We start from the raw sequence: 25,902 nt of genomic DNA on the forward strand, positions 1-25,902 counted from the left end.
ATGATACTCGAGGTCAGAATTTCTAATATGAAACTCGGCTCCCTGTAACTGCTAGTCTCGATGATTCTTTTCACTGGACTGATTTTTAACATTTTCTCTTTCATTCATGCCTTTGCCTCATTCATTCAAAAATACACCAGATTACTCACCAGATGCTCAGATCTAACTGTTTACATGACATTTCAATAATATGATAGCTCCAAAAATCAAATAACGATCAGATACGACTCTACCTCCACGACTGATAATGTGCAGAAATTGTTAATAATCTAAAGACGCACAGATATAAACGTTGAATGTAAATGTCAAAGGAATCCCATGTACTCCGGGTAAGGATTGGGAAAGTTATAATATTTCAGCAGGTATTGTTATTTTAGAGTTTCATTTGTTTACATTCCCCGCTGTGATTCAAGACGGCATTGGGTGGGTGGAATTTTGACTGGGAAAAAACTTTAAAAGCTTTCAAACTGTCCTGGTTACACATTTCATTTCCATTCTAGCTCGTACACCTCGGAATAGTACAGTATCAAATCAAATGTTCTGAATGAATGATAAGATTACAATTATATTCCACCAAATACCATGAAACAAAAGACAGATTTGTGAAGAAATGGCATAATGTAGCCTAAAAGTACACATTATTTTCTGGATCGGATGTGCAGAAAATTGTGATTGCCTAGCTGCTCACTGAAAACCAATCCACTTTGAAATTTTGCACTTTTAACATGTTGAAGTCTGGTGAAAATAGATTTTAACTTTGGCAAAAAAGACACATGCCTTGGTTTTAAGTTTGAATCTTAAGGCATAAAACCATAAACGATCACCTTAACCACATTAACCAGATTTTAATGGATTATTTAAAGGACATATATTTGGAGGATGGAATTATCATATGGATATCTCTACCTATGATGCCACAATTCTGGGAAATTTGAGTGTTTTTGTGAGGCTCAGAGGAGAAGGAGCAGAAAAGTTGACCTCATAAACAGTATTAAAAAAACAAGCACGAATGAAGCTAAATACAACTCCAGGTGTGTTTTTGATGAGGAAACAGTCTTACATGAATAAAATCACCCCTGAACTAGAACACGCCAGTATCTGTACATCAACTGCAGGACACGGACAAAGACTTGGCGGAGGTCTGGGCACGCTGTCGCCTTTCATTTGGCAAATATCTTTAACCAGAGTCGCCAAATCGCTTCCCATTTACATATGCGTCAACAAACAGCTTCTGGTGAACTATGTATGAGACCAGTTACCCAACGCGTCACAGGCGGTTAATAGAGTTTTGTCTCCCCCAATGTGGAATTTGCGTCAGCGCGTTTAAGTAGAGACCTGACTTTGCTATTACTCCGAATTGCATACACAAACCCAGCCAGTTACAAATCGGCGGGAGCCCGGATTCGTCATTCTACTTCACGGCTCATTTGACAGCACCAATGGCTCCAAACAAGCGGCTCTGGAGAACAAGAGGAGCGGGACTTAGGGGAAAAAAATCTGGCATGTGTAATTATAGTGTCAGGATTAGTCAGACAGGACCTTTAGCTGCGACATCAACCTTATTCACAGCAAAATTAAGGTATTAAAACATGGAGGGATGTTTGATATGGCCATGGAATATTAAAACAGAAAGAGGTGACACACGCGCCGCCTCTGTCGTCTATGACTCATCTGTAAAGGGCCCTACAAACTTGCCCTGGGGTAATCACATGGCTCTCTCTCCTCTCTCTGTCTCTCTTTTCCACCATGTGTGAGAATGTTCCCTTCTTCCACTTGTTCTCCAAGATTTTCATTCACTCGTTGTACCCAGGAGCCTCGTCTGCACCTGTCAACGAGCAGTGAATATTCTTTCGGATTTGTGACTCTAAAAACACTGGTGCATTACATGTAAAAACAATGGTATATTACACTGCCTAGCCTGGATTTAATTAAGCAAATAGGTTGGGGGTTGCTGCAGTTGGTCAGGTCTAGGTTCAGCAACAGTCTGTGCTGAAAGAATGAGGTCAGCTGACACCTGAATATACTGAATGACCAGGTTATTTCCATCAATGGATTTTTTCTTCCCTGATGGCACGGGCATATTCCAAGACGACAACGCCAAGATTCATCGGGCTTAAATTGTGACAGAGTGGATCAGGAGCGTGAGACATCCTTTTTACACATGGATTGTCCACCACAGAGTCCAGACCTTAACTCCATTGAGAATCTTTGGGATGTGCTGGAGAAGCTTTGTGCTGCGGTCAGACTCCACCATCATCAATGCAAAATCTAAGTGAAAAATTAATGCAACACTGGATGGAAATACATCTTGTGACATTGCAGAAACGAAATCGAAACAATGCCACGTAATCAAAGCTAAAGGCGGAACAACCAAATATTAGAGCGTGTGACCTTTTTTTGGTGGGAAGTTGTTGGTTTTTTTTTGTTGTTTTTTCCAGACAGTGTAGCTTGTTTGCAAAGAACTACCACCATCTGCTCATTAACATGCCACTACACATAACAGTGATGCCCGGTAGCATGGCTTTTTTGTATTATTTATTTTTTTAACCTTTATTTAACCTGGAAAGTCGCATTGAGATTACTAATCTCTCTTCCAAGCGAGTGTTTCTAACTCTTTTTAGCTAATGACCTCTGGTGATTGTCTAAATGTATGCTGCTGTCTAGATGTCATTTCCAAACCTTTCAGCATTTATTTCAACTGACTTACTGGAACCAGTTCTTTTAGTTTCCAGTCCAGGTTGTCAGTGCAGAATACTCAAAAGCAGAAAGTAGCAGTGAGTCTTGAGATGGCAAATAATATTGTCCATCTGCTCTTTGTTGAACATATGTGCATAAATGTGGAGGGGGGAGACGCAGAATAGCTGTAAATAAATGTGTCCATTATCCAGTCAGTTCTTTTTGCTGCATTATTGTATGATAGATTGTATACATGAACATTTTCAAAACAACATTCACAGTAATGTCACTAATCTGCCCATCTCTACATATCGGTAAACCTCTCTGATGCATGTAGAACTCTTTGCTTTCAGCTATTACTTCTCTTCATTGTAAACCCCGTCATCACCGTCTCCCACGTAATTCCACCCTCTACACCGCCATTGTTACTTACACTTACAAACCCCCTGCACTTACACGTATAGTTCCATCATATGACAAAAGCCTCTGTCTCCTCACAGCTCCGCACAAACACGTCTCCTCCGTGCCAGTCACTGCCTCGGCTCTCTGATTTCCTCTGATCATTTTTACAAAGTGTCACCCATAATCCTCTTACGTAAGCACACTCACATTCAAAGTGCCTTTCTTCCACCTATCCCCCTGCACCCAAATAATACGTTCATATTTATTACATAAGCAGACACTTTGTATTCCGTAACAAAGTCGGCCTGGATAATTTATGATCCTATACAAGTTCCTAACAGTGATTGCTGGTATGTTCTGACTTGAGCTTAGGGACTGATTTGAGAGGCATCAACAACAGCTGGGTACCACATGATTCAGAACCCCCGTTGGCATATTTTGGATTTGCAAAGATGAAACATGCATATGAGATTATATTTATATGAGTCTGGTGTGGAAAGCAGGTGGAGTGGCTTTAGGGCTTCTTTTTTTTTAAATACATAAAATTATTGTGTCTTTTAGTAGCGCTAGGAAGAAGGAAGACTTTGTGAGATACTAAACAAAATCCGTCTTACCTTTTAAGAGTAGATAGCGAAAAAGAAGAAAAAAAAAAGACTTCTAGTTCAGATTTGCACCACAAATTCCTTGGCACTGGTGTTACAATCCAAAAGGAAGAGTGTAATTTGAAGAGAGGAGGTTTCTCGGGGTGCTCTATCACTCTTTTCAACTCCGAAAACGCTAAATATATGTTAGAACACTTCAAGGTGGATATTTTTTATCTTAATTTCAGAACTGAGTTAGAATAAGAGGAAAAAGCAGTGTGACAAAAAAACAAAAACACTTTATAATTACTACACACACCCATATAAAGCATGAAAAAAATCATTATGAATTAAGTTTATTAAATTAATTACAGCTAAAATACACAACTGTTATTCCTTATAAATTAGTAAATCTGTGACAAGCTGTCTAATTCATCTAATTATAAAACATTTGTCTTTGCACGTGTATTAGAAAGAGCCCTATGAGGCACTATATGACACTTTGGGGTGAGAGCTGACTGGCTGTTTAGAGGTGGTCCACCCTGCTTCACTTCTGTGTGAAAAAGATGTTCTAAAGCTGCGCTAAAGGCCAACATTTAATGCATGTGAATACTAGTGATGTGCCAAAGGGTTTGTGAGAAATAAGAACTTTGATAGATGTACTCCCTACTTTCAGTAGTACCAAAGTGGTACCAAATGTCATGGCAATGTGCTCAAATCAAAAACTTATATTTAACAAGATTCAAGATGTTTTTTGTTTGTTTGTCAAGGGCAATTTTGTGCAGTGTGCCATGATTATCAGATGACCTTGTGCCATAGAAACGTGTGCAGTGCTTGTATTTATAGACGTTTTAACATGTAAATTCATAATCCACTTTTATATTGTTTTAGAATAACAATGAACTTTCACAGGTTGTATCCTGTTTTCTCCGTCTCACGCCACATGTTGTTGTTTAGCTGTGATTGCAGTGTCCCATTACAGACTAAATCATTATTGGCGGGAGCCGGGCACACTCAGCCCTGTTTTGACGGAAGTGGACCACTGTTTTTGTTTTTGCCTAAATCTCTAGTCCCGCTGACTGCTCTCTGTGATTCATTACACAGCAAACCAGTCCATCTGATCGCAGCCAATGTTAAATGCACACCGGGAAAAACAGATAAGTGATCTACTCCAATTTAAACTGGATTTAAAAAATGCATGTAAACCTAGGAACTACGATTGAGGTGTCGTGGTTCGAATCTCCCAGATCCCATAAACACATCTGGAGAACTGTGTGTGTACTCCGATCCCCGCTGTATGTAAAGAGCAATCCGATCATGTGGCTTCTGCTCTGAATCACATAGAACTAACATGTTAGATAGTCCTGATGTCAATGTAAAGTAATATCAAAATGAAAGGAGAAGTATTGGCTGATCTAAATGTGGTTTATTACTGGACAGGCATGTACAGCTTAAACATAAACCAAACTGAGAATATTTACATGTGTGTTTGTTTGTTTTTCATACCAATTAGAAATAAATTCAACCAACTGCATTAAAAATTAGCTCTTTTTTTTTTTTTTAAACTAGCACATATTTATCAGTACTTCTGGAGGATTCTGACATACAGTATAGCTTTTATCTTGCAAAAAGTACTGTACACTAAAAGAACATCATTTTAACTTTAACTTTAAACTTTTTTAATGAATATACTTATTTATTTGGTTATTGATATAGCCAGTACAAAGACAAACAGATCAATGCTGTTAATGATTTCCAGAAGCAACAAACACATTCCTTTTGCCTTGTCTCCGGGGGCAGGTCATAAATGTACTTTACAGTACGATGTACACACGATGTAGCAAGTACATGACATCAAAGAGATGCAGAGGTTACTTGTCCTGATGGTAACATTATTGGGCTTGACAAAACCACAAAGACTTCACTTTGTAGTAACATCACCACATGACAAAAGTGCACAGTTATAATGTGTGTCCCATCTTTGTAGTCACAACAGACACTCCCTTTGTCCAGCTCAAATAGAACATTGTATAGTCCAGAAGCCTTATCATTTGTATCTCACACTGTAATAGCTTAGCCCCACACAACCACTTATCATCTGCAGTGTCACCTGCTCTCTGTTCACTCTGTTCGTGTGAAAAAACTGAATGTTTCCTATGTGTAAAACTCACCTCACATTCGTTCTGGTATAAAGACACGATGCAGCAACACCTTTGGGAGTCTAATCACAGTGAGGAGAAGTTTCAACACAGAGTCTACAGCATATATTAGCATTTTACATTTTTGACCTGTGCAAGAACATCTAAAATAAAGATCTGAAGTAGAAGTTGCTGTAGCAAAAAGAAATCCTGTCTAAACCAATCAAGATCTACAAGAGGCTCCACCAAACCAAAGGTCGGGGAGTCCAAATCCGACTCTGGACAGTGCACACTGTCGCTACATACTTCCCTTTGCCTCCATAGTTGTAAGATGTGAGTGTGTATTTGGTAGCTGTCGAAGAGCCAACAGTCTATCCCAGGGCAGCTGCTACAGGAGCTGAGTGTGGGGAGAATGTCTAATAATTCCAGGGTTTGTTGAGCCTGTTAAGTGTTATGTCATTATTAGTACTATTATAGCCAGGTAACAGGCAACTTGAAGGACTGTAAAAGACCAATGCTCCAACAAATATTATGAATAATTGCAACTAATCAATCACAATAATGTAAAAATGTATTATAAGTATTTCATAACAGTGCCATTATTATATATACAGTCTCATAAAAAGAATATGAACAGGCCAAATGAATGAACCTTATGGATAAACAGTACAGTATAGTATCAGGTAAATCAGGCTCTTGAGTACAGGAGTAAAGTCATCAAATATCCACTTGTTCCAGATTCACAATAGCAGCGAAAACATTTGACACCACACTGTTTTCTCAAGTGCCATATTGTAGCTGTTATTGCTGCTTATGAGACAGAATGACTACAATGTGCGGAGCCGCTCCACTGGTCACATGAAGTTTTACTGGTCTCAAGGGGACTCTTAAAGTAACAGGCGGCGCGCACAGGCACCACAGGGTTTTTAATGTCAGGAGCTCATACAGTTTAGTTCTTTGGCAGTTCTAAGCAAAATATTTCTCTTTAAAGTGATAAATAATGGCAACTGTACGCATATCGGTCTATACAGGACAGAATACGCTCCTCGATATACTACTGTCAAAATGTCTACAGCTGATTTGGGAAAAATATCTAATTGTGATTTTGAATTTATATTTTAATAATAGGATTCTGTTCAAAGTTCATTATTTAAACATGACCAGGAGAATCAACAAAAAGACTGAAACATGAACTGACAAACTAATACAAGAATCATATTTCAGAATTAGTTTGTATAGAAAAAAAATACAGGGTTAGCAGTTTTTGTGCTGAATAAGACAGGATGTTTTGTCATTTTTGGAGGAATTTATGGTACTTCAGCTAATTGTGTCCATTCACACTGCAATTTCGATTAATCTTCCAGCCCTATTATGAATGACATTATAAAACCCATGAAGCAAAGGCAGATTTAGACTAATTGTTAGAGAAAGAAAGCAACCATTATGCGGTTGCTTACAAAACATTATTGTCACCATGATTGGATCAAATAGTCTTTTGTGTGGTGGGTTCTCACAGGTACTTAACCCGATCAGCTGTGAAGGGCTGACCACATGGCTCTGAGTAACACACCATCTGCCCAGCCAGGTTTCAATAATGCACAAATGAATGTCGCTACGACCAGTGGCACTCGAGACTTAAGAGGGGAGTCAAACATGTGCACTATATGTAAATCAATAGGAAAACTGCTCTTGAAACTATACTATTTACTATTTATACATTCTATTGTATAAAAAGAGTGGTATGTGGACTTTTTCCCACTTGAAAAAACATATTTTGCCTTAAATTGTTAATCACTATGTCAACGTATGGTCCATATTTTTCATACTGAACCCCATAGATATAGAACAGAGGTGGAGAGTTGAGCATTTTCCATAGTACTGAAAATGAGAAACTGTATTATTGTTACTACATACTGAAAGCTAAATTAAAGACATGTTTTTTGGGGGGGTTTTTTTGGGTTTTTTTCAAACATATGTCCTTACTGTGAGCAGACTTGCATCTCCACAAAACCCCTTCTTATTTGGTCTGGAGTAGGGCCTCTTCCTGCTTGTTTGCATGGAAATGTTGTTCCATTGGATATAATATTCCATCTATCTCCATGGAAAATGTGTAGTGGAATCTTGCAGATGACATGCCACCTCCAGCAAGTTACATACTATACCTTTAATATGTAAACTAGCCTATAATGTACAATTTTTGCACTTCTGTCATAGCATTATAAGTCTGTAATGTACTGTATCCCTGTATTTAAGGTAAACTGTGGCTTGATGTCGTAATTATCAAGTGGTGAAAGGAGCCATCTTGACGCACGCCGCTGAGGGACACCTGCAAGCTGCTACTAACACATGCTTTATGACAAAAACTGCAGTGAGACATTCAAATATAAACCGAATTTGTCCCAGCAGCTATTTCTAAAAAGACAGCTGAATTATCACCCACTTTATAGCTCTAAAACGAACGCCATATTTTCGCACAACATCCATCAAAAGGCAGCCACCACAGTGCAGCTGCGATACCAATCAGATACCAAACTCCCTGGTTTGAATAATAGGAAGCCAGGAGATAGATGACAACAACAAGAAATGCCACACACACTTATACTTACTCCACGTATACAAACCTGCTGTTGTAGCCCCCTCTAGTGGCGAGAACCGTCATAATTTTCTATCCAATTATGTCCAAATACCAAAATCATCTGTTATGCCAGCCGGTATCTTATCAGGCCTCATTCAACAACAATAGTTATTGGAACGCAATGTGTCAAATAATTACAAAGTGCTTTATCTGAAATTAACAAATTGTGTAGATTGAAGCGCGTGTATATGTGTGCATGTGTGTTTGTGTGTATGTGTTTGGGGAAAAAAAGAAGAGAACGGGGAGGAAGAGGAGGAGGATTAGACGAACCGGCCGTTGACGTCAAAGGCAAGTTTTCAAGGACACTGTGAGTGACTTTGCGACCTATCAACGCTGGTTTAATCCGAATGAGAGACGGAAATAAAGGTGTGTACACAAGGTCTATACGCTGACAGATCTGTTCCTATGGTGAGTCACTGGTGAGTCATAGGGGGCCAGCCAGTTGTGAGACCTCTCGAGAGCATCCACTCAATCAGGGAGGCCGATACATGGGTACCCAAAGTCAAAGGTTGCCAGGTAATGAGGAGGGTGAATCAGCAATCAAACACATGTCAAAATCAATAGACAACAACCAAAAGGGGCCCGGCTCCGGTGTGTTGAAAATGAGGGGTTTTGCGCTGACAGCTTGTAGGAGGAGAGGAGCAAGTTGGCACGCATTCCCAGGTACACGCGCCACTCAGGTATGAATTATACATCTAGTGCACAGGAAGAGAGAAGTGTGATTCATGCGCATACCCTAGCTATCAGAAAAGGCTAATTAATTTGTACAGGTTAACGGGAACACGTTCGCCAGCAGCATAAAATGTGACGCATGACAGTAAACAATATTAGCGGAGTTGTTGCTGCAGTTGTTAATCAATTGGCGCAGATTAAAAGTTGTTGTTGTCTATGTTAAAGGGTTCATATTATGGTATTTTCTCATTTATGTTATAATGTTTCGTCATGAGTTTGAGAGTTCTTCTCTCAAACTGAAAACACTCTGTTCCACCTTGTGATGCTGTGTTTTTAAACTCCATACACCTACATGAGAATCCACAGACTGTATATATAAATGAAGATGGTTAACCTGCTAGCCGCTGCTTTCCTAATAGGAAGTAAACCCAGTCCGGCTCCATCGCCTCTGGCTCCAGTGCACTTTACATTGAAAAACTGTCACCTCTCTCTCCGCAACTGCTGCACTGAGCCTCATCATTTTTTTGGTTTTAAAATGTAATAGTAACCCGCTGTATATGATTCTGGGGTTTTTATTTCGCTATTGTCCATAAATGAAGATGTGAAAGTTACTAACAGACGAATCAGGTGCCAGAAGCTTGATTGACAGCATTGCTAAGCGCCCGCTCGGTGCTAGGGGTGAAGGGGCGTTACTTTCTACAGCCTCGCTCCAGATTTGCTCTTTGGTTCTGCTCCAAATTAGACGATGAGCATTTTGAGCTTTGGAGATGTAGACTAACATAACTGAAGTCTGTGTGAATGTGCCGTCATAACTTCCTATAAAGAGCTGAAGGAGAATTTCTTGTTAAACTAATGAACTAACTAATGACGGCATCTTCTGGTTTAGTATCCCTGTAATTATCACACCTATCCACATGAATCTGTATGATGTGTGTATGTTCGATCTTGCCTGTCGCCTTCCATCTGAAACCAAAGTTCTGATCATGAACCCAACTTACGAAAAGAGTTGCAAAAGAAAGTTCTCAAAATACGCCTGTTGTCTCTATGTATCCGTGTGCGTTCCACCACCAAGCACCAGAAGTATGTGGCAAAGATAAACCTGGCACCCCTCCCCCAAACTCCTATCACTTAAGGACCATTACTCCTACACTTCTCTGTGGAGGAGAGCACTGCTGGAATTCTTTTATTAGCTTATCAATTTATATTTCAGTCCTTTCTCAAAAATGAATACCCCTGCGGTTGTTCACCATGTGCACTCTGCAGAATCCTACTTTTTAAACATATATTGCAAGTCTCATCACAATAGCAGTAGCAAAATCATGAAAACACCTGAAATGCACAGGTTTAGGTTTGACAAAAGTCCATTTGTGACTCCACACACAAGTGCAACCGATCCGTGAGTGCGCCTCTTCACACTGCTGCACTTCGCATTTACTGCTCAAGCGTTTACTTCTGAGAAACTCTATCCATCAATTTAGAGGTCTACTTTAGCATGCAGATGAATGGATAAAAAGACAGTCAGGGGCATGTCAGGCGGTGAAGCAGCTATTTTAATATGTGCAAAAGTGAAGCACGTGGAGGTCATGGTTTCATATTTGTGTCATTTTTGTACGAAGAAAGATTCAAGTTTTACGATTCATGTGTGACAAATTAAAAGCACTTGGGATTTAGGTAAAGTTTTTGTAGAGTAGCGATCAAATTTCAATCTATTTTGTGCTTTTAAAGTGAAGGAATGGGCGATATGCAGGTGCTAGTATCTGAATCAGTATTAGTCAACTTTCCTGACATAAAGTGTCTGGCTCAAGGGCATGATGACAGTATTCATCTGTGAATGCTGGAATTGCTCTTTTAACCTGTGGGTCAGTGGCTCTAACCGTTTGACCGATGATATTTTTGTTGAGAGCGGGATTTGAACTGCTGACCTTCAGATCAGTGGACAAACACTCTACCAACTGAGCCCCTGTACCCACTGACACCCCATATTAAGACCCTTCGTTTCTATTTCTAACAGAAATAGACAAGTAACGTAGAGGCTGTACGATCACCATACAAGTACAACAATGTATATCACTGAAAGAAAAATAAATGGTAAAAATATTGATATACACAACAGCAAATATCAGTTATCGGTCACTACAGCGAGGCACATGTAGGGACTTTTCCTCTTTGAAATGGAATAGCCTACAGTCAAACATATCCCCCATTATGGCTGTGCAGTTACAATACCATGCCCACGGCTTAGCAAGTCCAGGAAGCCTCAGAATAGAGACAGGAAGGCCATTTGTTAAACACTGTCAAACCTGTGAAGGACTGTGCGGTTGTGTGTGTGTGTGTGTGTGTGTGTGTGTGTGTGTGTCGTCTTTACCCAATCAGCTGCTCCATCGCCGATCCGTGGGCCTCTCGCGGAAGATCCCGGTTCAACATGGAAGTCATTGGCCTAGAGCTGCGCAGAAGACAGCGGTCTATCAAAACACGCCATATGGATGTTTTCATTGTGTGACAGTGTGTGCATGTGTGTGTGTGTGAGTTTAATGTCCTTTCACTATGACTTACCGCTGTGTTAAAGACGCTATTACACTTTCTATCTCCGAGGCATTGTCATTTTTTATAATTATTCACACATTACAATAACTCTAGAATGCAAACTGTGTATTGTGTCAGTTTAGTAACATTTATAATACAGTCAAGGTTTAACAGTACGCACTCGTGGGTACTTTTGAGTCATATCAGGGGATGCTCTACCGACTGAGGGAGCGCAAAGGTCGCCACCGTAAGCAACACCGCCATCACCAGAAATAACTACTAACGGAATAAGACAGAACAAACAAGCTGAAATATAAAAAAAAAATGCTTTGAATGAAAAAAAAGAGAGGGGACTTAACTGAGTTTTAAGACCACTACGTCTGTAAAATAATGCATTTGTAGATTATATTTTTATGTTTATTCCCGCAAAACTAGTACCAAAATTTCCAAACATGCTGATAACTTGACATTGACGAAAAAATCTATTTGTTTCATAGTTATCTTTTCCCTTTCTTAGCAAACTTTTGTCAAATTTACAGCTACATTGTCATTAAAATCTGACATGCCCCAGTTCCATACCCACCGCCCCCTCATATTATACTAACCCACTCCAAAATCAACCTTGACTGATTAAATGCTGATTGTTACAGAGCACCTGCACTCACTACACTGTATATAGGGGGCGACTCTCTCTCTCCCCCTCAGGCTGTGCTGTAATTAACATCAACATCTGCTCCGAAGAATGGGAACGCGCTCCTCCATGCGCTGATCAAAGCCTGCGCAGAGGTGAGGTAGATTCAGGATGCGAGCTGAGCGTGTCTCCTGATGCCAAACACTCCTCCCGGTCCAAACTGATTCCCTGCCAGTCCCAGCTTTTTGTTAAATTGATATTATGATCCTGGCACATAAAACACAGCCAGCGGAAAGAAAAGCAGACACAAATATGCACACTCAGCTTCCTCATCTGATTTTCAAGGGCACCGAAACAGGCGAAAGTTTACGAGCAAGTTTAACTCAAACTCCAGCTGCCTTATTATGTTAAAATTTAGGACATAAAATCTATAAATGGGATGTATTAAGTAAAGGTTAACTTTTACGAGATTTTAACCATGTCATCACAGTGTACCCTCACTACTCTAAGTCTAAGTAATTCAATTGTTGCGTGTATGTTTGACTTGTCCTGTACTGTTCTGCATTTGAGGCTTGAGTGCTGTTGTCTGTTTTGTCTGTTTTCACTTATCCCCTATCTCCGCCCACCGCTCTGTATTTACTTGCAAGCACTCAAAGAATTCAGACTCCAGGTCATACATGTTCGATTTGAGAATGCCACGTAGCTAATGGTATTATTGTACTGTTAGTTGCATAGTTTTGATCAAAAACGAACTTGTTTCTTCCAAAACAAGGATCTACATGTTTTAGTTTGTTACTAAATACCAGTAAAAACACATAATATTGTAGGTCTAGCGTTCTGGTGTAAGGAAACACGCAAAATTTTATCTGGTTGTTTATTTTCTGAACATAAGGGCTACTGTCAGTCATAACCCACACCAAAACAAGAGCAAAACCAGGTGTCCAGGGGTGTCCTGTGTCGATAGAGGGAGTCAGATGGTGCATTTAACACAGGTTTGACAGAGCGTTGTACCTTTAATAAGACTTGAAAGAGTATTTTTAGGTCTGTGTCACAATGCAATGTGATGTTTTTGATGTTATAGAGGTAGAATCTCTTCAGTTTGTACTAAAAAAATACTTCCTGATCAATTGGGCCAGTTTAGGAGGAGGCATGAGGGCCAACAAAAATTGGTCCGAGGGCTGCATTTGGCCCCTGGGCCGCAGTTTGGACAACCGTGGTCTAAACTCACTAGAGCCCGTTTCCAAAACAGACCAGTAACTGATGAACAGAACATTCACATCCATTTATCAGCAATGCAAATAAGTGTCTGTGTAATCCCTCAGTCGCCCAGGTATGATCCATAGTAAAATTCAACTCAGCCAACTCCAAACTAAACACAAATTATCAGATCAGTACAATATGTTTTTATGTTTTGAAGTATCTTAATCCAAGTCTGGGAAAGTAGCAAACTTGTTTTAACTGTCTGTTACAAAGAGGGGCCCAATCTAGCCCTTTAATAGTGGTTCAAAAAGTTAGAACCAAAATGCTTTAGAGGTTGTCGTTGTCTACAATATTTGTCCTCTCATAATGCCATTTACTTAATTTATTCATCTTAGTCTAAAAACAAGTGGATAAAAGGTCAACAAAGATTTAACAAGTAAAAAACAATAAAAGAAGCTCATTAGGGAGGTCCCATTCTGGTTGTTGGCCCCAGATCACCTCACTTATCTAATATTTGCTGACGTTAACAGTTGCGGTTAGACTGAAAAATTTCTTAGGTAATGTGTTGAAATTCTCAGTCATACTTTGAGAACCAGCTTTAAAAAAAGAACTTAAAAAACGATGTGGGTTTTGTGGGTTTCAGAGTGCGTCCCTGAACTAACCTTTGAGCTTTATCACAATGATGTAAATGCAAATTGTAGCGCATTAGCCTCCTGGTTGCTAATTTTTGATATGTTGCCAAAGATAATCCATCATACTCTTCTCTCTGTAATACTGATTGATTTGTCAGAGACTCCACAAATTCTCCCTGCCAAACGTTCAAGAATCTTTGCTAGAACATGTGGCTCGGAGGGGCAAACGCAAAATAGGGACAAAAGTTAATATCACGGTATTTTAGGGATTATCACAATGAAAGAAAATCCGAAATGTGCAAAAACGTGGTGGGAAATGTCTTGGTTGCACAAAACACTGATTGACTATAAAAGTACAGACAAAAGGAAAATGGAAGATTACACAGATGTAGCCCTGATGTAGGCGTACTGACTTATCGTGCAATATATGAAAGGAGGAACAATCATTTTTGGGGGTTGACATTTATCGTGGGTACTTTTTCTTTGCACTACTGTAGAATCTTTGGATATTTTCTGACTATACCATAAGATTTAAGCTGTAAAAGGTTGAATGAATCACTTTTATGACTCCTTACAGATGGAAACTATGTACCTAAGTGTTTTATTCTGCTGTTTATTTATTGCAGCTCATGATATTTTAATGATATTGAAGAGAATAGTTTTTGTGGTTTAAATCTACCATTGGGTTATTGTGTCAGTGACATATCTATATTTACTTCAGAAATATATCGAACTCCAAAATGTGTTATCGTGACAGGACTGCACAGATGGTAATGTTTAGATATAATGTTTTTTTTATTATAGGAGACAAAACGGCAAATGAAATATTATCAATTTTTTCTTGTGTTCATGTTTTCCCAATAATCATTTAAGAACATGTAACATAGCCTTTTTCATTCACACATGTTTAACACACAATCCTGTAAAATTTAGGCGGAGTTCTTCTTTAAAACTGACACAAAAAAAACCCACTCTGTTCCACGTTGTGATGTCATGTGGTGAAACAGGAAGTGCTCCACTGCGTTTTAAACTTCATAAGCCTTCACTAGAATCATTCGGATGATTTTAGCCCTGGAATTTTCAATCTCTCCAAATCAAAAGGTAAAATGTAGCTGTTAACTTGAAAACTTCCACTTCATGACATCACAAAGTGGAACTGAGCATTCTGAGCTTTGCAGATGTAGACAGACTAATAATAAAGAGTTACTCAGACATGTGTGAATGAAACAAAACACAACTCCAGGTCTGTTTTGATGAGGAAACAGCATTATAACATGGTTTAAAGCTCACAAGAGTCAATTTTGCGTAATATAGGAGCTTTAAATATGAAAATCTGCCTTACTTTTAAATAAAATATAGCATTTTACAACGTTTGGTAGTAATTTTAAGTCAAATCCAAATGAGCTTTCTCCTGTTATAAACTAAAACAATAAAGCATGTACAACAAACAATAGCAACCATTAGAGACTCTACGTTTACTCTATTCAACCAATCAAGTTTTTATTTAAACATCCATCCATCCATCCATTTTCTTCCGCTTATCTGGGGCAGCATTTATTAAACAACAAGACATCACCCATTAATTTTATAACGTACAGCCACTTCCCAGTCTCCCCCATGCTAACTTCTACATGTTGTGTGTTTTCTGTAGGCCATCTCCCGTTGCATAGCCCATGTTGTGTGTACCTGTGTGTAGCTGTGTGCGTAGGCCCTGAGGCGGAGAGGCAGACAGAGCAGGAGGCATGCCCCGACTCGGCACCCACACACTGGAGCCTGACGCACAGCTGGGCCAGGACACACAATCAACGCACAAATGTGTTACACTCACTTTTCATGAATGACTGATTTAGGAGCAGTTTGTTCAGCCACTGTCAGGTCTGGTTTCCTGTGATTTGAAATAGTAGGAACAATACAACAATACAAACACAACATAGCTCATACCTTAGAGTGACTTAATCTGATTTTAAAAGGCCAAATCCATTATACACAATTGAGACCGTAGTATATGTACATTTTGACATCTCAATTTTATCGCAATGTACACTTAAGATTTACACTGTGGTAATGGTACCGTTAACACTATCTGCTTTTCGGAGATTACTTTACTGTGATTGGTTAATCCTACCTGTCACTCACGCATGACAGAGGCTGGCCAATAGGAGGAGTGGGCGGGAAAATGTCTGTGTTTGAGAATAAAGCTTCAATAAACAGAAATTACTGAACCACAATAAGACAAAATCGTCACAAGGATTATTATTATGATTCAGTTTGTATCAACCTATTATTAAACTCTGGTGATCACTATAGAAAGATACTCAGCACCACAAATGAACGATAACTAAAAATGTTCAAGTACAGGTAACACAAATAGGTAAGAGGTCAAAAAAACAAAAGGTACCAAGCCCTACCACAGTGACAATTATACATAAGCCTTCTTTACGCTGCATATACTTCCTCAAATGACTTGGAGTTTACTGAGGGAGTTGGCTCTTCCCCGACTATTGAAATATAATCCCACAGTTTCTTTGATGTGGTGTTGTTCCCTCGTCTTCTGACAATTCCATATGTTGTACAGACATAAGCGCCTGTTTTGCAGCTGGATCAGTTACACTTATGGCCCCGTTCCATGGATCTGTCAGTCTAAAGCATCACGACCGGAGAAAACTACTCTTGCACAACACCATAAACATCGACCAATATGAGTCATCACGGAGGATACGGCTCGTCTTTCATCAGGATGGAGTCAGCGTGATTTCCTCTGAGTATGTGTGTGGTATTATTACAGTTACTATTCTTACTCACTAAGGCTGAACAATATATCACAATCTAATCAACGATTGACCTCTAGAAACGTGTTCTGAAACGCATGTGATTCCTGCAGTAGTTGATCAGCTCATATTTGATCCATTTTCTCTCAAATATGAACACTCCTGCAGCTGTTTACAATGTGCCCTCTGAAGAATCATACTTTTTAAACGTATACCAGTACTTCAAATCTAAACGCAATCGCAAAACGTACTTCCTTCATCCATCCCTACTATTAAACTTCAAAACTGTTTGGGAACAACATCCGATTGCAGTTTGACATACTGTGATTTATAACTTAATGTATGTTTTAAATGAACGTTGATATCACAGCGTGTATTAACATTTAAGAGAAGACTGAACATGTTGGAGGTCTAAAGTACAGGGTTAGCAGGTTTTGTATAATAAGACCCCATGGATACGGATGTGTTGTTGTTTGCAGAGGTAATGACTGGAGCCTATAATTTAAGACGTGCTAATTGCAACTATTCCCGTTCGGATTTATCTTGCAGCTAGGCCTGTCACAATAACACATCTGAAAGTGTGATGTATTGAATTTCCCTCTGGATCAAATATATTTCTATCTATTTATTACAACAGAAAATTATATTATTTTTAGGTTTATCTGATGGGACAAAGCTGCAAGATTAATCACCATCGACTCAAAATCACAACACAACTGGCAAAGAGCAAATACCCCACATAATTCCACTCACAAACAATAAAATATCCTGCACAGAAACAGCTTATCCTGTAGTTTAGATCTGCGCAAACATGTTATGAAATGCGATTCTTGTATTAGTTTTTAAGTTCATATTTCAGTCGTTTTGTCAATTCTTTTGGACTCGTGTCAAATGGGAACTTTGAACGGAATCGTATTGTTAAAACATACGTCAAAAATCGAAATGTAATTGCAAGGCTTGTCTGAAAAAAACGCAAGTGGCTGTATTCTTCAAATTGTGCAGCCTTGTTTTATTATCTCATATCACGCACCGCAACATTTTAACCGAGGCTATTTCTCAGTGTCAACATGAACAACACCATAAAAGACTGTGACGGACAATACAACGCAATACAAATAATTCAAAATACAGGTCAGGAAAAGAGATCCATTCTTTTGTGCCTTGTCCGAAAGTAGTTTTACGCCTTGGGACTCTGCAGTTTCCATTCCGAGCTCCTCTGGTCACTGTGTTATTTAAAAATGATAAGTGACAGTAATTATCGTGACAGCCTTGGCTACAATTGTTTTGCTGCACGTTCATGAGCTAACCACCGCACTTCCCTCGTTCTTCCAAAACAATACGCAATACCTTTCTATAATGCACGTGTGATATCACCAACTCACCCACACGCGTCTTCCTTTTCCCCTTAGACAATCGAATTAGTCACTCTCCATTGTGGAAGCCCGCCTCATATCCATGCGCCATAAAACTGCAAAAGAAGCCGCCTAAAAGCATCCTTTTCCTGGACAACAGGGTCACAGCTGATCTCCCATAAACACAGGACACACCTTAGTACAACACATTTCTGATATCCCCTCCGTAATCCCTATAGTTCCTCTTCTCTTGACACAGGATACTGCTGACCAACTGTAGTTACACTTGAACTGACTGTAAATACAAAAGCAGATGGTAAGTTTTAGTAGGGTTTAGAACAACAGGGTGGGTCCAAAATTCAACTATTGCTAATGATTTCTTAATGCGGGTTAAGAGTCACAAAAGGGCAGAGTATCTATATATTTTAAGACATGTTTTGAATGTATAAATTTATATGAAATGTACCATCTCAGTTTCGTTTTGCTTTTAGGGCACTTTTTTACTTTTTTTCAAGGGGTAAAAATTATTCAACAACTGTGCCAAGTGGGTAATAAGGATATGACATGTTTTATTCATAGCAGTACTGAGTAGTAGTAGTAGTAGTTTAAATAAAAAAAACTCACAGTTGGAATTTTGTGATAGTATGATAGTAATATAATCATGAGTGAGTAGCACTAGAAGCTTCAAAAGTAGAGGTAGAAACAACAGTATTTGGAATATTGTTGTTGCAGTTGAAGTTATTTTAAGTAGTATAAAAGGTAGGTAGGTAGGTAGGTAGGTAGGTGGGTAGGTAGGCCTTCAGTATCAATAGTGTACTTGCAACTGTACTTCAGACCAAGTCCTTTGTTGATAATCTTCTGCTTCTACTTAAAGCCGCATTATGTAACTTTCCTGGTGGAGGGTATGCCACCTTCTTGTCTCTTTAATGACGGCATTGCTCTGCTTGGTATGATCCCCAGTATGGCATAAAGCATACCCATCACCATGGAGACAAACAGGGGACACAACCAGGCCAAGTTATAGGTCAGATCTGTGGAGATGGTACCCCCACACACAGTAAGACTTAATTCTACTATGGACCATTCCGGGTAAAGGGTTAACACCTCAATTTGACAAGCAGGTGGTGGGCTCTCCATAAAAAGTTACATAGTGTATCTTTACATAGTATTTATTGTCAAGTTACAGTTCTAGCTTTTATATGGGAATTATTAAGGTATTATTGATTAGTGATTTATTGGATGAAATCACTGACCAGAACACTTCTGAAACCTTTTCCACACTGACCAAAATGGCTTCAGAGAACAGGGATGGCACAGCAGTAGTACAGTCTGTGTCTGTGGTCTGAGTGCTGATACACGGGCCACTGGCTTTAGGGCTATAGCAGAAGTTTGAACTATTTTCTGCACAAAGAAAAAAATAGTGGGACAAAACCCACCAAGTGAGCTAGTGTCTTTTGTGTGGCCAACGTGCCTCGCGCTGGGTTTCCTTAGCATTGTCATGACAACAGTGTGTACGCACCGACACTGGGCTTTGAAAACAATGCGCGCACCAAAGTTAACCCATAGTTTGGTTAGACTTGTTTTCAGATAGGCCTACACTTTTCCATACGCGTGTCCTTTTGTGTATCATTTGATGTCAGAACAAGTGCACGTAACTTCACAAAGACAAAAAGTAACCATTCGTTGACATACCTCCATTTGAGCAACTTTTTCGTATCCTTTTTGTGTCCTTCTTGTTGTTCTGGTAATCCACCGTCCTCCACTTTACGCACAAAGCGGGAAAGCGTCTGTTAGTTACGGGATTCGTAACATTGAGTTGCGTCCACATGCGTTGGAGCACAAAAAACACGGAGGAAAAAGGGTCCGGCGCAAAGTTTCTCCGCCCAGATTCATTCTCTACTCCTCTGGTTGCTCCTATCAAAGGATGCTTGGCCCCGCCTCTCCTAAATGACTATAATCCCAAAGATTTACTGCGTGTGACTGCGCTATGATAGAACTTCATGGTGAGAGTCTGTAGTTCTTATAAAAGATTTATGGAGTTACACGTGAAGTTTGCTTTTTACGCACACGATTTCAATCACTTTATTTCACATTTCATACACGTGCTATGAGTTTTTACCGTGTTGTGATCTGGATGTACATTAGAATTGAACTGATATGCGAAATCTGGATAAAAGACATAAATTGGCCCGAGCGATGCAGACATTTTGTTGGGCCTCAGTCTGATACTGTGGCTCAGGGGAGAAGGCCACAGCCTTTGAAGTTAAGGCTCAAAGGACTAAGTGACACCGGTATTATGATCATGATAAAGGCCTAACCCGCTCTGCGAGTGTTTAACATGCTCAGTCCTCATGAAATTGTATTTTCACACGCATGTTTGTGATAGAATAACTTTTTCATGTTAAAAATCACTAGTGAATGCACAATGGCCAAGGACCTGTTCCTAAATTTGGTGTAAGGAATATGATGGTATAATGGGATGGCCTAATGTTTTATGTATGTTTTTGCATTTTGTACAGCCTAAAGGTATGTTTTTGTACAACAAAATGTAGGCATAATTTGATCATTCGAAGAGACATTAAAATATGTTTGAAATGTGAATATTAGCTAAATGGCCTCTGTATACCTAGCTTTGAGCCAATTGTAAATAGTTGTAATATACTGAGTTGGAGATATTTGGCTGTAAATAAAGTCTTTTCAGACTCAGATTTTCCACAGGTCTGATCTGGTCATTTGACCCTGGTGACACTAGATGGCAGCAGCACGTCACAGATTGATTGTCATGGATTTGGAGCAAAAAAACGTAAAATACAAAAATATAAGTAGGGGTGGATTAAAGGGTTACGTCAATCGTATGTTGTTAATTATTCCTAGTTCAGATGGTTTATTTGCTTGTTGCTTCAGATAGTGAACACTAGTGTACCCGGATATCCGTGTTTGACAGGGAAGTGCTCATGGGATATTGAGTTTTTGTCTTACAATTCTCGAACAGAGTTTGCGCAATAAAACTTACGCGCGTTCACCAAACCCGCTGGTTTTAAGCAGATGGCGTACGGACGCTGTCTGTTTGCTCCTTGGAGATTCCCCTTCCTTCCTGGGCTGTTTGAGGTAAACGTACGCGGTAACGGCATTCTCGGTTATCCCTGAAAACAAACTGTGAATATTGGGCTTTGTCAGTGTCCTGTCAGACATGGGGCCAGCGCAGAGAGTGTGAGGCTCACGGCTGGAAATGCTCCGGAGCCTCAAACACACAACCCGGGAACCAACTTACCTCATCGATGGCTGTAAAAAGTTAACACTCATCGGCTGGAAACCAGGAATAAAACGCGTTTACTGAACCGCAGGTAAGTGTTTCTGGGACAAAACTGCTTAGACGTCCCGCTTGTTGTTCTTGTAGTCTGTAATAGGCACTGATGATGTCTTTGTTTACAAGCCCCCTCTGTGTCCCCTTCAGTTTCTTTTCTCAATGAAATGTGGCTCCTCAGACTCAGTGCCAGCCTTCGGGGCGCACAGGCTTACAGTTTTCCACAAATAGAGCGCTTATGTGACAGTGTGTCTTGAGTGTGGTTCTTCAGTCTGGTTCATTACAGGAGGCTCTAATGCACCAATGGGACATAAAGGCAAATGATGGGGCAAATGTTTGGAGACGAGCACGTTTGATGAGCAGGCAGGGTAGACTGAAACTTCTCCCTTCATCAGATCAGACTTTATTCCTTAAAAGCCTAAATTACATGTTAGGACCTCTGAAAATCAAGCTATCTGCTATACATCATGTCATGCTTTAAGTGTGTCCAATTGCCTTGTGATGACATTATCTTTCGTCCTACTAATGACAACTTACAATGTACCGTGAAATCAACTCGCATCCTTCTCTCCTCCCTGCCCCCTTGCAGTCCCAGGAGAATAGTGCTGTAACTGATCCCTCTCCCAGGCACTGACTATTACAGCAGCTGTCTTCAGCACTGCCTGGAAGAGGGACAGGTGGTCCTTGGACAGGTGCACCCTCTTAACAATGGACTGTAGTGCACTGGTTTATAGTGGTGAACTGTTGTAAAATGCACTTACATATCCAAACCATATCCAAACAATAGTCTGTTTGTTTTGGTTCAAGTTGAGTAGTCTAGCTTGAAAGGCCTTTTTATTTCCACTATGCTCCAGAAATACTGAATTATCACTATACTGGGGGATTTCTCACATAAATCCATCTATTTATTCCAGCAGTAAACTCGTTTCTGTTTTGATGTACAGTAGCCAATCAAATATAGCATAATATTGTATTATTCTTTAATATCATCAACTGGACAAATGTATTTATTGTGCTGAATTGTTGGTCTTTTGTGGTCTGTAAAAAAATCCAGGAACAGGTTTGATACATTGAGAGCAAAGCAAAGGTTGAACCTAAAGCTTCAGCTCAGTAGTCTGAAGACAGGGCATAATAACTACAAGAACATCACAAGCACCAGTCTTTGCGTCTTTTTAGCTTATCTAATATAACATCATGTGGTAACACTTTGATGTTTAAAGGTTTTCTCACAACAGTCACAAAGTAAAGCTCAGTATAATGTCATAGTATCACTGTTTTCCATTAACTGAGTCAGAGAAAAATCCTAAAGCCTACTCATCGAAACTCTATTCATGATTGTCCAGCTGAAACATTTCCTTAAAACAAAACTATTTTTTAACTCTTAACTTTTTAGCAACACGTGTTTGTATACACATGTGCTATTAAAAAGTAACTAAATCAAACAGAATAATGAATCACTTTACCTAATTCTTAAGAGCTGTTTGTCTTATTTTCATAATTCTTCAGAAGTGTTTGGCATACTTTGCTGGAATTCCACATAAGTCATGTTTTGTAGGCAAACTGGTTCTGACTCACACATGAGAGCAGTCACAGAGGAACAGGAACACACCCTTATACTTGTACTTATAACTGGACCCACTGAGGGAGAGCCACTTTATTTGTCAAAGTGTCTTAACTCGCTGCTTTACGTGACATCGGATGCACTCAGAAGTTGCGTGTGTGTGACTCAGCCCGGGTTTTTAAAGCAGACTTTTGCTGGAAAACAGTCTGTTCAAGATACAAGGCGTGTATTCGAGCAGAAGAGTGATATGGCGTGGAAGACGAGGGAGAGGGTAAGTTTGAAGACTTATCTCAGTAATGTGCATGGACAGTTGAGCAGTGATGAGTGTTGCGGTCACCACTGTCATAAAATTAACCATTTACTTCCACTTCAGCAGTTACTATTCCACAATTTGTCAGTTTCTGTGTAACTACCACGTTTTTTTGTTTTAGAAGTTGTCAATTCAGGGAACCAATTGTAAATATATCCAAGTAGAGTTTGCTCAAGCTTTGTACCGATCTATTTGTAACATCCATTAGTATGCACTGCCCTGCCCAGGCGTTATTCACAATAATGAGCGAGACCTTTAGCTTTGGCTCTATTGAGGTTTATTTAAATCTCTTGAACGCAGCCTTTCCTCCGAGGCCAGTGCGCATGCGTCCTGCTGACACTCCAGTAATCCGGTGAGGAGGAGATTGCATCCTCGTTCACTGCGTCCAAGCTCCCGGGGAGGACAGATTTAAACCCGTTAATGAAATATACAGCGGAAGAATGTCAAACAGGCCGACAAAAGGACATTTGAAAGACTAACTTTTATTTTCCTTGTGAATTCATCATCGAGGCGGCAACGGGACCGGAGCACGAATGTCTTTACGCAAGACGAGCCTTGCCATGGAGATATAAGGTGAACGCTAGCTGTAACGGACTCGGTTATATACGCCAATTTAACGCTAAAATGTGATGCAAAGTGCGCGTCCGTTGTTGCTATTGAACGCATTTGGCAGCAGTGTTTCTCCCGTGCACCGTGGCCTCTAAACAGCGCGTGGAGACGGACCCAGACCACCGTCGTATGGGCTACAATTAATTCATAGCCCACATGCGTTGACACGGGTTATTTTTCATGTTGCTACAAAGACTGGAGGCCACTTGTCTTATTGGTTGACATTGCAGACGAAAAGGCACGCAGTTGCGCTTTCCCTCGTGTTTGGAAAAGCCACTGGAATCAAGTTGGTGTCCTTCAGCTGCTTTGCTTGCGCAGACGTGTACTGACAAGCCGGCGGGACCAGCATAAATCCAAAAGTGCAAGTTGATAAACAAGACTGGCTTGCCTCAGTTAAGAAATGAACCTCTCAGACAGCTTAAAGTGGAGTCATCCTCATGCCCTTGCACTGTCAGAGCACCACAACTTGTAAAGGCAACATTCCTCTTGGAGATATTCTTTCGACTTTAACTCATTCCTCTCTCTTTACAAAGATCCAAACATAACGCTACATCCTGTGGGAGAAAATGCAGCTGGGATGTTTTAGTCCATATCCTCCTCAGCAGCTGTTCGACTGAAAGATGAGACTTTCAATATTAGCATAGTTGCAGTTTTGCCAACACCCTTCCCAAGAAATGCACTGGAGGATACTACTACTGTGATCTCATGCACTGGAACAACAAGATCCACCCAAATATTTGAGACACGAAACAGTGATGACTTTTTGTTGACTCTGGTGGATTGTTGTTGTTTTTTTTTTTTTGCAGTAGGGATGCAGATTTTCAGCTCACCTTTTCACTGGATTCTGCTGAACGCTACGAAAGGGGAGAGGAGTCCAACATGAGGCTGCACAGACCTGGGAGATTTGTTAGAAGGAACGCAGGCAGAATTATGAGTGGTGATACAAAAGACTGTACGAGAGGAGAGACGCACGAGTTTGAGAAATTGGCATTTTTACCCCTCTAAAACCAGCTGTTGGGGTTGGACTCAGAGCTTGACAATTTTATTCTGGGAACAACCCACTGTTTGGATTCATTTGTAACATGCACCTATACTTACATTTTACATTTTGATTCACTTTTTTGTACATTGATATACATCTTGAAGGAAAAAGAGACGAGACCCAATTTGAAGAAGGATTGAGCAGGATGTTAACGATCTACTGAAACCTGCGCACTAAGGGAAAAAGGACTTTCATTTCCCCCTTTAAGTGCATGCTAAAGCCCATATTGCCGTGGTGATGGGGAGCTCCGCCTCATCTCTCACAGGAGAAACGGAGTCGGACCATGGCTTCAGCACCACACAGTACCCGTCGTCGCCTCCTATGGGCTGGCTCCGGAACAGCCACAGCAGTCCGGTCTGGGGCACCACCTTTATCACACGGCAGCAGCAGCCTCCACTGCCCCATCGTGAGCGCAGGTAACAGTCACGCCCAATCAACCGCGAGCCACGTCATCTTTCACTTGAGTGCACTTGCAATGTTGACTTCTGCAGAGGTGTTGTGTTACTGTTTATAGTAGCATTTAGGCTTAACTGTAAATGACAGGAAGTCCAGAGAGCAGTTAAAAGTGCCATTATGTAAGCACACAACATCAAAACGGAAATGAATAAAACTGGCTCAAAGTGTCTATCAGTACCTACCTGAGTTATGCCATCCAGAGCAATCCCTTTATGACTTCTTTTATTCATTACTGTGTAGATATTTATCTGCACAAGAGACAACCAAAGTGCAACTTTATGAGGGTGGTTAGTAATGCTGTTAATAATGCATCAAGTGATCTGGCCTGGGAATGCTAATTGCTAACACTACTACATGACTTTGTTTAGGACATTATGTTACTTAAATAAGCCAGTTCAAAACAAAGAACT

General features: G+C 40.1%; 2 protein-coding genes across 5 annotated transcripts in view; one reads left to right on the plus strand and one right to left on the minus strand.

Annotated features, from left to right (window-relative positions):
* The window catches only part of LOC117387214 (ankyrin repeat and fibronectin type-III domain-containing protein 1), a 123,637-nt gene extending 101,967 nt beyond the window's left edge, over nucleotides 1–21,670 (minus strand). The window contains exons 1-2 of one of the 2 annotated variants that reach the window (XM_033984659.2): nucleotides 19,903–20,059; nucleotides 11,470–11,547 (exon numbers count right to left, since the gene is read on the minus strand). In XM_033984659.2, the coding sequence (XP_033840550.1) occupies nucleotides 11,470–11,537 (68 nt within the window). In that variant the 5' untranslated portion in view covers nucleotides 11,538–11,547; nucleotides 19,903–20,059. Of the gene's footprint in view, nucleotides 1–11,469; nucleotides 11,548–19,902; nucleotides 20,060–21,621 lie in introns of those variants that run through there. The other variant, XM_055229372.1, reaches the window with a different exon arrangement.
* Nucleotides 21,284–25,902, plus strand: part of capn15 (calpain 15) — a 44,290-nt gene continuing 39,671 nt past the window's right edge. The window contains exon 1 of one of the 3 annotated variants that reach the window (XM_033984654.2): nucleotides 21,284–21,554. Coding sequence is in view for 1 of the 3 variants with exons in the window: in XM_033984653.2 (XP_033840544.1) it covers nucleotides 25,274–25,452 (179 nt within the window). In the remaining 2 variants the exon portion in view is untranslated. Of the gene's footprint in view, nucleotides 21,555–23,194; nucleotides 23,347–23,727; nucleotides 25,453–25,902 lie in introns of those variants that run through there. The other 2 variants (XM_055229373.1, XM_033984653.2) reach the window with 2 other exon arrangements.

The sequence above is a fragment of the Periophthalmus magnuspinnatus genome, chromosome 19 (genome assembly GCF_009829125.3).
Source record: "Periophthalmus magnuspinnatus isolate fPerMag1 chromosome 19, fPerMag1.2.pri, whole genome shotgun sequence".
NCBI classification, from domain to species: domain Eukaryota; kingdom Metazoa; phylum Chordata; class Actinopteri; order Gobiiformes; family Gobiidae; genus Periophthalmus; species Periophthalmus magnuspinnatus.